We start from the raw sequence: 15201 nt of genomic DNA, 5'->3' as shown, positions 1-15201 counted from the left end.
CCGACGGCGGGCGCTCCGCTCCGGCCCGCCCAGCACCGGAGAGTAGGCGCCGGGCTCCGGCGTGCTCTGCTGCCGCCACCGCCTCCGTCGCAGAAGAAGGATGGAGGCAGGCAAGGAGCCCCAGATGACCACCGCGGGAAAGCCCAGCGAATCTGAGTCGGCAGTATCCTTCCAGGCCCGGCTGTGGAAGAACCTGCAGCTGGGGGGTAAGGGCCGGAGCGGCGGCGGGCGGGCAGGAACCGAGCGCCGCACTGCGGAGCCCCCCGCACCGCCCCCGACCAGCGGCAAGGGGGACCTGCCGCCCGGCGCAAAGTGGAGCGGCTTCAAGCGGCGGCGGCAAGTGCTGGACCGCGTCTTTTCGTCCTCCCAACCCAATCTCTGCTGCTCGGCCGCTGAGCCGCTAGAGCCGGACGGCGAGTCCGGCTCCGCCCTGCGCCGCCTGCGGGAGCACCTGCTTCCCCAGGGCAAGGGGCCGCCACCGGGCTGCCGGCTAGTGCCGGTCGCCGGCGATGAGGGGCAGGCGAGCGGGAAGGAGGGGCGCCGGCCTGGGGCGCACCTGTCCCACCAGAAGAGCTCTTCGTTGCCCAGCACCGCTTGCCTGGAGCAGCTGCTGCAGGGGTCGCCCACTGTCGGCAGGAGACAGGAGCAGCGGGCGGAGGACGGCGACGGTGGCGCGGTGAGTGTTGGGCCCCGCAGCCCTTCGTGGGGCTGCCCTGGTGGTTTTGTACGTACTGGGCCGGGGTGGAGGGGCCAGGCGGGAGGGAAGGTCCCGGAGAGGGCAGGCGAGACGCAGCAAGGCGAAGCGGGAAGGGGGACCGGCCGCTGGGGAAGGGAGCTGAGGAGAAAGAGGTGGGAGGACGGACAGCGTTTGGTCTCAGACCCCTGCCCGCTCGCTCGCCAGCGAAGGATGTCCTTCGCCTGAGAGGGGGAACGGCCCGGGGTCCGCCCGGTCGGAGCCCTGCACGCTGTGATAGGCCGTGTGGCTGAGCCATCCCGAGCTGCGGGTGCAGCGCTGCCAGGGGTGCTTGTGCACCGAAGCAGGAGCTACGTCCCTAAGACATTCCTTTTTATAAATCATGCAGAGGAAAGTTGGTTGGACGTGGAGTTGGGGTTTCCTCACTCTCACGCCTTTCCCCAGAGCCACCTCTCACCTCTCTGAGGGCTCTCTCTGCTGGTGTCTGCTCTTGACACATGCAGCACGGCTTTTCCTCAGACAGCCTCTGCTTTTTTCCTTGTCTGCTTATCCAAATTTGAATTATTATGTCTTTTAATTTCTGCAGGACACCTAAACGATGGTCACTAGTACACATTTAATAGATGATAGATAATTAATTGGTAGACCACACTGGGTATTATCACATGCAGCTGGTCTCCAGTCTGATAAGATAGTCATTCTTCCCTGGTTGTTGAGGGAAGGTGGTGAACAAAGCTCTTCCGACTGTTAGTTTTGAAGTAGGTGGTGAAGCTAACGTTCATAGGGGCTGCTGAATCTTGGCATAAATTTCCTGCGATAAAAGTGCAAAGTATATGAGTATTTCTGGAATTTGTGTAATTCGAAGCAGTCATCCACTTTTCTTCAGGAATAATTGACTAATACCTATTGTTATAAATTGTCTTCTGGCATAATTAGGGAGAAATGAGTAGCTGAAGTAAAAGGCACGCTCTGTGTGTTGTCAAAAATAAATGGCATGAATACATTTGGCTGCGTACCTGTGCTTGGGGTCTAGAGTGGTAGTAGTCCTGTGATGATTTGCAAGTGTCCCTTGATGTCAGTGGGACTTTAATGTCTGGCTGCAGAGTTCAGAGGAGTTCATCTTTACAAACACGGGACCTAACTTTATGTCTGAATCCCACAGGGTTACTTTGGTGATAGTCATCATCCTGACTGGAAACCACAGTGGTTGTTCCTTGTATATTGCTTGTAAATGTTTTACATCATTGCTTATTGATGTGGGATTATCATGACAGGTGTCAAGTGGGAATTTCTCTGCAGTAGTTAGTCCCTTCCTCCCCACACCCCGGCTCACAAAAATGTGTTGCACATTTTAGTATTATTGTTTAAGACTGCAAGCTATTATTCTGCTTTAAAGACTATGACATCTAACAAATTAACAAATATGAAAATGTAGGGTTTTCTTTACACAGAATATGCTGAGTTGGAAGGGACCCACAATGATCATAAAGTTCAACTCTTAACACTGCACAGGACCATCCCCAAGAGTCACACCATGTGCCTGAGAGTATCATCCAAATGCCTTTTTATTTCTGTCAGGCTTGGTGCTGTGACCACTGCCCTGGCGAGCCTGTTCCAGTGCCCAACCACCCTCTGGGTGAAGAACCTTTTTCTTATATCCAACCTAAACCTCCCCTGACACAACTTCAGGCCATTCCCTTCGGTCTCGTCACTGGTCACCATAGAGAAGAGATCAGTGCCTGCCCCTCCTCTTCCCCTCACAGGGAAGTTGTAGACTGCAATGAGGTCTCCCCTCAGTCTCCTCTTCCAGGCTGAACACATCAAGTGACCTCAGCTGCTCCTCATATGGCTTCCTCTCAAGGCCCTTCCCCCTCTTTGTTGCCCTCCTTTGGACACTCTCTAATAGCTTAATGTATTTCTTATATTGTGGCCAAAACTGCCACAATATTCAAGTGAGGCCCCACCAGTGCAGAGCAGAGCGGAACAATCCCATCCCTTGCTTGGCTGGTGATGCTTTGCCTGATGCCCCTCAGGACAGGGTTGGCCCTCCTGGCTGCCAGGGCACTGCTGACTCATATTCAACTGGCCATCAACCGGGACCCTCAGGTCCCTTTCCACAGAGCTGCTTTCCAGTATCTCATTCCCCAGTCTGTATGTACATCCAGGGTTGCCTCAACCCAGGTGCAGAATCTACCACTTTCCCTTGTTGAACTTCATATGGTCAGTGACTGCCCAGTCCTCTCATTTCTGCTGTTGTGTCGGCAAAGAAACGGCATGTTTATTTACAAAACCTGTCAATTGCTGTTTAGTTGTGAGGGCACTGCTCTTGTTTTGAACAAGATACAGTCAATATTTGGAAAGAATACTGCTAAATCAAAGCGGTACCCAGGCTTTCTAACACTTCTCTTTAATTAGCAGGATTATGGTCAATTCCTCCAAGCAGTTTCTAGTATTAATATGGGCTGTGCCTGCATACCAAACCTGCTGGTTTTGATATTAAATAAAGCCTGTTTATGTGTTTGTGGAGTTTCCCAGAGCTGCTGATCATGTTTGCTTTGGAGGGATGATTTGAAATAGAATAGCTGTTCTTATATTGCATAATGAGCACATCTTCATGACATGATCACTCTTCAGTGATCTGTTAACAGAGCAAGTACCTTCCATTGTGAGCAGCTGGAGTTTCTAGTTCAGTGCACTTCAGGAGTCAAGTCTTGCATGTTTACTTACAGTTCAGTATACTTCAGAAGTCAAGGTTGCACCCCAGGGCAGTAAGGTGCCTTATCTCAGTCATGGCATTTACACCTCTCTGAGGACTTGAGATTGCACATCTAGTAACATGAATTTGGAATAACTTGCATTTTTAAATCCAGGTTTTACTTAGCACAGACTTTTCAGTGTTGTTTGGATTTTTATTGCCCAGCAACCTTACACGTCCAAAGATGAAAAAAATTCTATAAACTAACAGAATCACAAAAATGAGATTAAATTACTTAAACGTAAAACAACCTAAGATTTCAACTTCTTTTAAAATGTATTTAAAGTTTTACTGAACTACAGGGCAAGCAGATGCGACTGCTTCATCTGGATCTGTTGAATTTTTTAGCAAATCTGTAAACAAAAAGACCTCTTAGATATTTTAAGGGACATGGTGGGAAGAAATAAAATCCCAAAATAAGTAAATTTTTTTGTGCTTTGTGCTTTTAAGATGAAATAATACAGTTGTCATAAGTGAAAAGGCACACAGGTAGTGGATGGGAAGATTTACAATGTAAGTTGCCGTACTCTGTGGATTTTATCTTGAAATGTAATTTTGGCATAATCAAACCATTTACATTTATTTTGAACTCATTAAGATGTGGTATAACACTATTGCATTGGTCATGGACAATCTAGCAAAGACTTAGTTTTCTTAGCATTGAATAAAGCTTCTGTTACAGTGAATAGGATTAATACCTGGGTTTGAGTAGAGGTGCACACTTAAAAGTGGAGTCTTATACAAACAATACCTATTATATTTCCACACTGAATACTGATCTAGTTTTTTGCTGAAGACTGAATACTTTGCGGAGCTGTCTGTGAATATTTTTGGGTAGGTGATCATAGCTATTTATTGGCAGAAAACTGAGTTTCCTTTTAAAGGATAGCCAGAGTGTAAATGTGGGTTTTTAGGACAAAGAAATGAACACATGCAATTAAACATCGTCTTTTTCCAGCTTCCAAAGACCGTGGCAGGTCTCCTTGGCCAAACCTTCTGTAACTCTCCATGTGGCATCCAGTTACCTTCATGTAACTGAGAGCTGCCAGATGTGTGCTGCATCTTTGAGGGAGTGAGAGGAGGACCATGGAAGCCTCCTGGGGTGTCCCATGGGCAGGAGATGACAAGAACCCTCCAGGGGCAGTGCTTCACAATGCTTGTGTCTGAGTGTGTTGCCATGCCCCAAGGCAGTGTGGTAAGGGTCCCTAATAATTTGCATCTTCTTGCCAGCTGGAGCTTGAATTTATCCAACAATGCCTGTGCCAGCATGGTCTTTCTCTTGAATGTGAGACATAGTCTTGCGTGGAAAGTTTTATGCCACTTGCACTTTGTCATAGTAGTGCAGTGAAAACCAGGAGGCTGGAAATATCCTTGTTTCTTAAGATTTGCAGTAATAAAGACCCTACAGGTGTTTCACAGCCTTAACTGGAGAACATAGGTATGGGCATATGTTATTTTGAATCAACAGTGAATATGAAGAGGGCTTACGGAGAGGATTCCTGAAGGCATCCGGGTTTCAGTCTGGCTGCCACAGTGAGAACTCTTGTGGGCACTTTTCTCCAGTGGGTTTTCTTGCAAGACAATGCTCTGGTAACAACAAATCCTGTGACTTCTTAAAGTACATTCAGGTTGATCGATTAAGTTGAAAGAGTAGACAAGTTCTTAACCCCTTCCCTCAATGTCTGTTTTCAGTTTTGTGATTGCGTAAATAAACTGGAGATGTGGCAGGGCTCAGGGGTTACCGCAGAGGGAAGAGTGAGGGCTGACTAGGGCTGCTTCTCAGTCTTTGGGTTCTTTGGCATAGTAAATCAAGAGTCATTAGTTTTGTGAACACAGACCATTTGTTTCATTAATAAGCATCCTGCAGCCCTGCATTTGTGGGTCTTCAAAGCCAGAGATTGGAAAACAGTGGTCTAGATTAAATAACAGACTGATGCAAGAGAGAAATTAGATGAAGTAAAAAAATAGAGATATATATCCAGGTACAGGGTCTCTCCCATTCCTGCAATAATGTATAACTGTTGGTCAATACAGTTCGTGTAAGAAGGTGAGCTCCTCCATGAGAAGGATCTGCGGAATAAAAGGGAATTTAGTGGGCTGGGTTGTATGAGGAGAGGTTGCACTTTCAAGGCAAGGAGCGTGGTGGTATATTGAGATGCTGGGAAAGAGAAAGGGAATAATGATGTAAAAGGAGCAGAGGTTGAGCTGTGAGGAAGCCTGAAGACAAGAGAATTATGAATTTGGTGTGAAGGGGGATGTGGAGCCAATGCAAAACAAACTGGCATACCATGCACATTTCTCTGCCTATACCAAATAAATTTATGTCTGGCTTAGAGCCATTTGAGTCAGTGAAGTTACACAAGGGAAAACTTTGGCTTGTTGGTTATAATTGACGTTTCTCGCAGGTCACGATTGAGTAATTGATCCAGTAAGTGAAGGAAAAATAACAAAATAAAGACAAATGGCTGAAAACATCAATGAAAAGTAACACAGGTAATATCACCCAAGAGAATCTTAATTGCTACTTTAGCTAATTGCACTGAGAAAGATGACAGGGGTGAGGAAATCTGAAAACTGCTTACCTTTTCCTGTCATAATGCCAATACAAAATAGGAAGATTCGGAGAGACTAATTTGCACAGGTATTTGGAGCATGATTTGAGAGCAGCATAATTCTGAAAATTAAGAGGGCAATATTTGAGACGACACCAGAAAGCTTGCTTTTAGGGATCTGGCCATTTACACACAGGGCATGGGTAGATAAATAAATGTCAGAAGACTGTGGAGCTAGTTAAATTACATAGAAATAGAAACCAGGAGTAAAAAGCTGTTGCTAATGTTCATTTCTCTTTAAGAAAACTTTGCAGCTGATCAAAGCTGTTTCTCCAAGAGTTTAATTAGACAACTGATTTAATCAAGGGATGTTCTGCATTGCCCTATTTTGTCGTTGTATTAATTTCTAATAAAAGATTTATCTTTCAGCAGCTTGAGATATGTTAATCTGTTTCCTGTGCTCTGTCAGCATCTGACCAGTCTGTCAACGTATCTCAGTACAGTGTATGTATATTACTGATATGGAAATCAAGATATGGTACAACAGAATTGTAATTTCTGCTTAATGAACTAGAGATCTGCAGAGTTTTCAAAGTGAGCTACATAATTTTTCAGAATTCGCCAGTTTGCATTTATTGTTATGTGAAATATTTAGATGTTTTAAAGTGAACTAGTAGCAGCAGTTGAGTTACTGTTTATCCGTGACCTCATTTAAACTTTATTTTCTCTCCTCCCTGAATTTACTGCTTATATATAAAGGTGTTCATTAATAATTATATTGAGTATAATAGATATGGATAGGAATTGCAGCAGTGCTTGCACTGAAAAGTTAAAAAAATGCATATTTTGTACCGACTGAGTCTGCTGTGAAGTGTTTAACTTTCAGTGTAGGGGTTCTATATGGATTTCAAGTGAATGTGTCAAAACAGTTACTTCAGTGTAGTTCATGTGTATTTCATAACCTACTGACCTATGTTGAACTTTCAGAATTTAAAAATACAAACACTTAAACATGGTTATAACATTGCACTTTTTTCCCCCCAAGAAATGCTGGAAAATGTTCTTTCCCTCTTTTTGACATGTCAGATGTAGAAAATTAATCATACCAGTAAGACCTATCATCAGTTTCTATATTATTGCAAAGAGAATTATTTTCCAATGTTTTAAAAAAAGCAGTTTTAAAACTGCCAGTGTGTCATTTACCGTGCAGCTGTATGGGTTGTTCAAAGTTAACTGATTTGTCTTGTGATATGGTGCTACCAAATTAATAGATTCAAGAGTCCTTTCTTCTTTTTTTTTTTTTTTTTACTTCTCGACTGAATTTCTTGTCTTTGGCAAGGTGACTAAGAAATCACAATTGATCTTAAGATGGAATTTGCCTTTTTCTCTCTAATCTTGCTATGCATCCTAGATCTCAGATATTACAAGTGTTTCCTTCTAGGGAATTTTGAGAGGTTAGCTATAATGTAAGCCCTGAAGCTGTTAAGTTTAAAAAAAGAAATATTTTTCTCTTCCCATATAAAAGAAGGCAGAATTCCCCCCAGTTTTGTCTGTGGTAGACTTGATTTATCAAAATGGCAAATTAGGTCACTTTTAGTTCAGTATGGAGTTTTGTTTTATGTGGAGTTTGTGTTGTGTTCAGGTTATGTTCCATTCAATGTATTTCTGTAATGGAGAACTGATGACAAACCGTAGCAAGTGCACCAAAAAATGATCTGTCTAGATTTGTATGTTTTGAAGTCTTGTGGGGTAGGTGATTCATACCTTCTCACCAAGGCAGCGGTTTCATCTTTCAAAGGCTATGATATACCATCACTGTCAAAAAAATCTAGTTTTGAATGGTCTGGATATGGTGTGAGCAGTGGGACCTGGGGAAAAAAATTGCAGTGCTGGGATTTTTGTCAGTAAAGGCACCTCATGTTTCATGTGAATGATTTTTTTTGGTAAGGAGGAAGACTATGTTTCATCAAGTCAAGTAATCACTGACTCATCTTTAGATGGTGAGCAGTCTTTTGTTCATTTGTGCTTGGATGTTGCTGATTTGATTTTCTGTGTAGTGATTTGACCAAATAAAATCACAGAATCACAGAGTGGGTTGGGTTGGAAGGACCTGAAGGATTATCTTTTTTCCACCCTGCTGCCATGGGCAGGGACACCTTCCACCAGGTTGCTTCAGCCTGGCCTTGGACACTTCCAGGGATGGGGAACCTGTTCCTGTGCCTCACCACCCTCACAGTGAAGAATTTCATCCTAATATATAATCTAAATTTACCTTCTTTCAGTTTAGAGCTATTGGCCCTTGTCCTATCATTGACCAAACAAAATTTGTAGTTTCACATTCTTAAGTGACTGGAGGGTGTTAAATATACACAGAATTCCTAAACCCTAAATTTTGATGGGTCTCCAGGTCAGGTGTTACGAGAAGGAAAAATCACAGCAAGCAAATTTATAGGCAACAGAAAGAATCTTCTTCCTGTGCAAACTAGGGCATTGGCCATCAAACCTCCATATTCTTACAAGTCCTTGTATTAGCTCCTAAGCTAAGTTTGGAGTCTTATTACAATAGTTCACATTTAACAGGAAGAGGGTGCAAAGGACATATTGCCAAGTAGTGATAAGTAAAACAAGTAGTCAAAAAACAACACATTGTCAAAATTCCTGACATTAACACTGACCTATAGAACAAGGTTAATTTAATTGCTTCATCATAGTTCCTGTAGGAAAAGAGAAAATGCCATAACATAAACCCAGTGATTAAAAAGAAGGCACTATCCATTTGGTGTGAATACAGTGTTTTTTATCATGGGCATTGGTAGCTACCCATGAATAACTGCCCAAGGCATCTTGAGTCACTGCTCCAATAGTGAATAAATCCATTAAAACCGGTTTTCCTGGGTGGTGCTTAAGCTTAATTGGATCTTCACCTTCCCTTTCGCAAAAGGACCAGTTAATCCCTTCACCCCAGCCCACTCCTGTACCCACCCCCCCACCCCGCCATCAGTAAAGTGGCTGCCATTATTTGATTGGATGAAACCAGGCTTGGGTAAATAACTGAACCACTGTTTTAAAACTCTTTGTGTGCTTTTACCTGTGGCTTGACTAATGGCTTCTGCTTGGGTTAGTCCAGAAACAGTCTCCAAATTTGAAGTGAGAGTACTTATGGGGTCTCCCATCTCCTCATCTAACTGATCTGGCAATAACTTCGGTATCTCAGTTCCAGTGTATGACACTGTTTTGGTAAGAGTTGGCTGACCATGACCATTATCTGTGGTTTCAGTTTTAATTAGGGGTCCAGATTCTACATCCTGCAGTTCTTCCAGTTAGATTCTCTTTCTCTCATACACGTCCCAAAGCTCTGCCTAAAGCCTCTTAATATGATCATGCTTGGCAGCAAGCAGGCCCTCTGCCTGCTGCCTCTTTTCCTTTTCCTAATCATGCTCAGCAACAAGCAACAACTTCTCCGGAAGCTTGCTTTCCCTCTCCAGGGGATCCAAACCCCCTGACCAACAGGCAGCCTTCAGGGTGATGGACCAGAGTTCACAACAATCATTTATCAGTAGGAAAACCCCTGGTTCCCAGTATCCCTGGGCTTCCCCTTCTGCAACTTCTTTTTGCTCCACAGCAGTTGGTGGCTGCGCTTCTGCTGTTTATGCCTGCCCTTCTGCTATCTCTGCCTGCCCGTCTACAGCCTCTCCCTTTTTCACAGCTGGCTTTTTTTTCTGTTGCTTCTGAGTCAAATCACCCTGTGGGTTTTCAGTGAGCCTTCTTAAATACCTCCACTGGCTATCCTCCAGTTCACTTTTTGAGAACGTCTAGAGGAGTTTCCCAATTATAGGCTAACCAGATCTCCAACTGGAGCTGAGGGAGTAGCTGGAACAGCCTGAGGGCCCTCAGGACTTTCTCCCACTCAGGGGAAGAGATCCCAACTCTTTTGGTGTTCTTCTGTCCTCCCAGCCACTTGTGTACCAGTTTTTTGAGAGTAGCAGTGGGCAATCCATCCATCAGCTCCATAGAAGAGATCTCCTATATAGCATATTTCGACGGGTTTCAAACTCCTTCCCTGACCTAGGCATTTTATATAAAGGGGGTGATTTTTCTTTCTCTTGCTCCGTTCGTCTAACTGCAGGCTTTTGTCTCTCTGTATTGAGGCTAACACCCATTCTCCTCCCATAATTCATCAATTCCTAGGCCACCTCTCCCCACATCAGTGGTCTTCCCTGAAGGGTTAATGCATCTTTACAATTGGTCTTGCAACTGAATTGCATACATTTTTAAGGAATTTGATAGTCACCAAATGAGTAGAGTCGTAAAATCGGCGTTAGTGATCAAATGCAGGGGGGATAGCTAATGCTGCACTAACTGGCAGTCTTGCATTAGTTGAAGACAATCAATTGTCTGAATATTTTCTGTTGGAGGCTCCCCACTTGACATGAGGATACTTACGGGGTCTCCCTTTTCCCGGGGAGATAAACCCCTTGCCCAGTAGGCAGCCCTCTGGGTGAGGGACCTGGGTTTTGCTCTCTATCTAGACATTTTTGTAAGGGGTCAGCCAAATCTTGTAAATGCTTTTGTAAAGAGTCAACAAAATTTTGTAGGAATTTGTTTCTCTCATCTTGCTGTCTATCCAAAAGTTTTAGTAAGGAGTCGTGAATCCTTTTATCCTTTTATCAGCACAGTAATAATCACAACACACAATACTCCACATTTGAAGATGAGGATGGGGTAAGCATTGTCCACGAGGGGAGAATGGTCAAGATATGGCATTTCCTGGGCCGCTGTATCTTGCTCTTCCGTCTTTCAGATCCATCCTGTCCCCCAGTCAGCGATAGAGAGATCTGAGCCCATCCTGGCTATAAATAGCTGTCCGTGATGCCTATTGCCATGACCCACTGCCAGTAGAACAAAACCCCACATTTATCTACCTACTTCTTCTGATCTCTTTACCTAGCTTTTGAAAGTATATATTTTGATACTTTAGAGGCATATTGCAGCTAGTATGCTCTAGGGTGGTCTGAGAAGAGGATATGCGGTTTAATCTACCAGTCTCTTTTGTGCCTGTGATACAAGATTGTTTTGCACTGTTTTTGTGCAGACTTTTTTGAACCACAAAGAGGTTGCAGGCAAGGAATGTTATTGTTTAAAAATAAAAATAGGCCTTAGACTTCTAGTCAGACATAACAAAATTGCTGCAATTATATCTAGACTACATCACTCCTTTATTAAGTCAAATAGTTTGTGTTGTTTTGTCCTTTCAAGGTTAAGGTGTTTTGCATGTCTTCAGACATTAAACATATTTTTCATGTGGTGGAAAAAGGAAAATAATGGCATGTTGATACCAGCTGGCCATGAGCATTTTTTTGTGTGTGTATACTGCACTTGAAACTAGCAAAATACCTATCTTAATGAGCCAAGTCAGCTGGAGGAGCTGGTTAGGTCATACTGTTCTTTCTGGGTTGGGGCTGTTTGTTCAGCAAAACATGACTGTGTTTTTCCCTGGACTTTTGAGCAACATTATCTCGTTTGTAGACTGAGGTATTCTCACTTCAGGATTACTAGTTACACATCAAGGGGATATTTTTGCAGTTACTTTATAGGATGCATTTTTACTTTATGTATACCTTCCTTATGTCTACAGAGCAATGCAGATTGCTGTAGGACCAGCTGTAGTTGGTTACTTTCTATAAATGCTGCTGCACTATTTCTGGTACTAAAAATTGACTCAGGCTGCTGTAATACTAATGTAGAGAACGTGGAAGACATCTGTATTGTATCTGTGAATGTGACTCATTTGCCTAACTATTCTTATGTCATGGATGGTTTGAAGTCAAGGGGTTAACTCTTCCTTCAGTCTGTCCATCTAGAAAAATGAGCAGTGAGGTTGTGTCTTACTCTTCTGATGGCAGACACAATAAAGCTGTAATTGGCCAAAATGTTTTTTTCCGTCTTAAAATTGAAGCTGGATACTTGAGCCTTTCTGGTCTTTGTCTGGAATCTCAATATTTTTGTTAAAGATTTATTAAAAGTATTTTCAACACATTCTGCACATTTTAGACACAAAAAGTCAAAGCATGCCATTTCTTTGTCAGGTTTGGTGTCATCCTGTAGCAGTCAGTAAGAAACAGCCTTGAGGATAAAAACTACTAGTTGTGATGGTTTTTGTGTTTTGGGTTTTTTATGTTGTTTTTGTTGTTGTTTTTTTTTTTTAAATTTTTTTTTTCCTAAGTACAGAGAGCTTTTTTCTTGACACTGGTTGAATTATTCTGAGTGCAGAACTTCAGAAAATTTGTTTTTGAAAGAGTTCTATGGTTAGGGCGATTGTAGGCTTTCATGCATGCTCCCAAGTTGCTTGTCTGAATATTTCTAACTTCAGCTCATTACTACAGGCCGTGCAAAAGTGGTTTGTTGTTTCCATTTTAAGTTTTGAACTCATTAATTAAAATAGGTGATTGAAAAAATGATTTATTGAAAGTTGTGTTTATTATGGCAACTTCCAGTTTTAATGAATGGTACTTCTGATGGTACTATTGGGATGTAGAAATGCTGGTTTGACTTTCTAAATACTTAGGGATAGTTAATATCTCTGCTTTTTGTTTAACAGTTTACATACTGTAGGCTTGTTACATTGCTCACCTAAGTGTTTCTAGCCTCCTTGAACAGCTGAAAAACTGATTAATATAAATATCAAAAAGAAACTGGAGCTCTGTTGCAAGAAAAAAAAGAAGGAAAAACATTGAAAAATATGTGAAAAGTGAAAAAGGAAACAACATGTTTAAACCGAGGAAGTTTAATGTAGAGCTTGTGTTCTACCTCAGAGGGGAAGAGAGAGGGAGACTCAGCAAGGAAGAATATGAATGCTGGGAGACATCATGTTTCTTTTGTGACTGCAAATTCTTGTAGAAGGGCAAGAAAGTGGAAGGAAAGTTTTAGGTTTTATTGTTACTGCAGAACACATTTCTTCGTTTCATAATACCGTGATAAATGCTGCGGTTGTGGATGAGGCTGGGGCCATTATGCAGCTTTTTCCTTATTTCTGACTGGACTAGATACTAAGCATTGCAGGAGTGGGGTCACTGTTTTCAGTCTTGTATCCTGCAGACAGTGCATTAAAAAAAAAAGAGTGAATAAAAGAGATGGTAAGTGAGGAGTTAGTAATTTAAAAGAAGCTGGTGGCTGCCTTCTGCAAGAGTCTTGCAAGGTCTTTTGGTATTTTCAGGCATGCCTCATCAGTTACTTTACAAGGACAAAATTAAAAGATAAATGTTGCTAGATTTGAAGAACAACCCCCCCACACCAAATCAAAGCTTATCTAATCATTTTCTTTGAAATGCACTAGTGTAGAAAAAATTTCATTGCTGTGGAACCAATGAGCATATTGGTGTGCGATTTGGCCAGCACTGTATGTGTGGCAGCAAAGGTTAAATATGTTAGGGCTCAGAGTTGCGACTCTGGAAGAATGAGAATAAGCCATCTGTTGAAATGCCTTTGTTTTGTGCCTGCCTTTGTGCTGTAGTTTCATTATTACCTTAATAAGAAAAAAGGGTTTAGTAGGAAGAAAGAAGACAAAACTTGTTTCTTTTTGAAATAGTATTGCACTTGGTACCCATGTGGTCTCTGTGATATTTCTATCATGCTGCTTTTTTTTTCCCTTGCAGAGGACCCGTAATCACATAATAAAATATTAATAGCACTGCTTTTAAAAGATTTAGCTCCTGGCTTGAGCATATGTGTATGATGTTCATTGGAAAAGATAAAGCTTCTGTATGTACTGTGAATGTATAATTGATATAGTTGTTCTAGTCTTAAAATAAAATGTAGTGTTCCAAGCACACACTGTAATTAGATTCTACTTACAGAGAGACGTGTTAAAAACTATTTTGCAAAAGCTTATGTGTACTAAGAAATACAGTTTCTCTACTCTGTCGTATGGGACAGAAATGTGGTTACTGTTCATGCAGTCTGGAGGTGCGGAGAGTTCCTTGCATTCTGACTTCCTTTATTGGTTTGGTTGGGGGTTTTTTTACTGATACATTTTATACAAATAACTAATCTAAGAGTGGTTGTCCTGGCATGCAGAGCTACAGCTGCATTTAATGTCTTTTATGATCATTTTCCCCTCACAGCTTCCCCCAGAACTTTGTGGAAAAACCCCATAGTACTGCAGTAGCTGACAAAATCTTCATTCATGTATATTTATTCAGTGCATAGATTATCACTGTTGGATAAACACAGGATTTGAGGGTACCGGTGATGACTAGTCCAAATAGTACTGTAAGGTCTAGGTTTTTTTTCTTACCTATTTTGCTTTAGTGGGCCAGGACTGTATGTGAATGTAATTAAAAGTGGAGGTTCATAGAATCATCAAATGATTTGGGTTGGAAGGGACTTTAAAGACCTTAGTTTCACCTCCTCTATATCAAAGAATCATTTTTTCAACCACATTTTTAAAATAACATATTCAACTATCAATTGTCAACCAGTTTATTTTTCTGGTGTTGTTTGTTGGTTTTGTTAAAAAAAAAAAGTGAATCTCAGGAATTGTCCTACTGATGAGATGGGCAGATTCCTTGATGCTGGATATTAGCTCTGAGGTGGGGGAATGGGATATGGCCTTGTCTTAGTTCAGTAGGATGGTGATACATAATACATATGTACATACCTTACATGAAACTTTTAGTAACATCAGCTATCGTGTTTTTATTTCCACCCTCTGCAGAGAACAAATTTGGTTGGAATAAGTAATGCAGATTTTCCCTCTGGGGACCCTGGAATGTACCAGTTGGATGTTACTCTAAGAAGAGGACAAAATCTAGCTGCCCGGGACCGTGGCGGTAAGTGTGCTGTTAATCACTGCCATAATGATTGGGAAGCTACATGTTCATTCTGTAAATTTATATGAGGGTATAAAAATTACAATTAAGGTTTGAGTTATAAATTTGAGTTATAAGTTCAAGTTGAAGCTCAGTTCAACTCAGCTTCAAACTTTGTAGAAGTTCTTCAACTCAAGAGCATGAAGTGAAAGGAGCTAGGGCCAGTTAACCCCACACAGGTGGAGTAATAAGATTTAACTAATATTGGTTTAATACTTGTGCTAGACAATTTTCCTCTCTTTTTTGAATATTTCAAACTAAGAAAAGGTCAGTAGATTTATTTTAACTATGTAGCTTTGTGCTGTCTTGCTTGCACATGTGCTGTCTTGCTGT

The 15201-nt window shown here is 42.0% G+C and overlaps 1 protein-coding gene across 8 annotated transcripts in view; it reads left to right on the top strand.

Annotated features, from left to right (window-relative positions):
• The first annotated feature begins 4 nt into the window (after positions 1-4).
• The window catches only part of MCTP1 (multiple C2 and transmembrane domain containing 1), a 177056-nt gene continuing 161859 nt past the window's right edge, over positions 5-15201 (top strand). For all 8 annotated transcript variants that reach the window (XR_001873544.1, XM_017807237.1, XM_017807236.1 and 5 more), the window contains exons 1-2: positions 5-676; positions 14715-14829. Coding sequence is in view for 7 of the 8 variants with exons in the window: in XM_017807237.1 (XP_017662726.1) it covers positions 101-676; positions 14715-14829 (691 nt within the window). In the remaining variant the exon portion in view is untranslated. The remainder of the gene's footprint in view (positions 677-14714; positions 14830-15201) is intronic.

This window comes from Lepidothrix coronata, unplaced genomic scaffold (genome assembly GCF_001604755.1).
Source record: "Lepidothrix coronata isolate B3197 unplaced genomic scaffold, Lepidothrix_coronata-1.0 Scaffold18, whole genome shotgun sequence".
Taxonomy (NCBI): Eukaryota; Metazoa; Chordata; class Aves; order Passeriformes; family Pipridae; genus Lepidothrix; species Lepidothrix coronata.
This window is presented reverse-complemented; position numbering and strand designations above follow the sequence as displayed.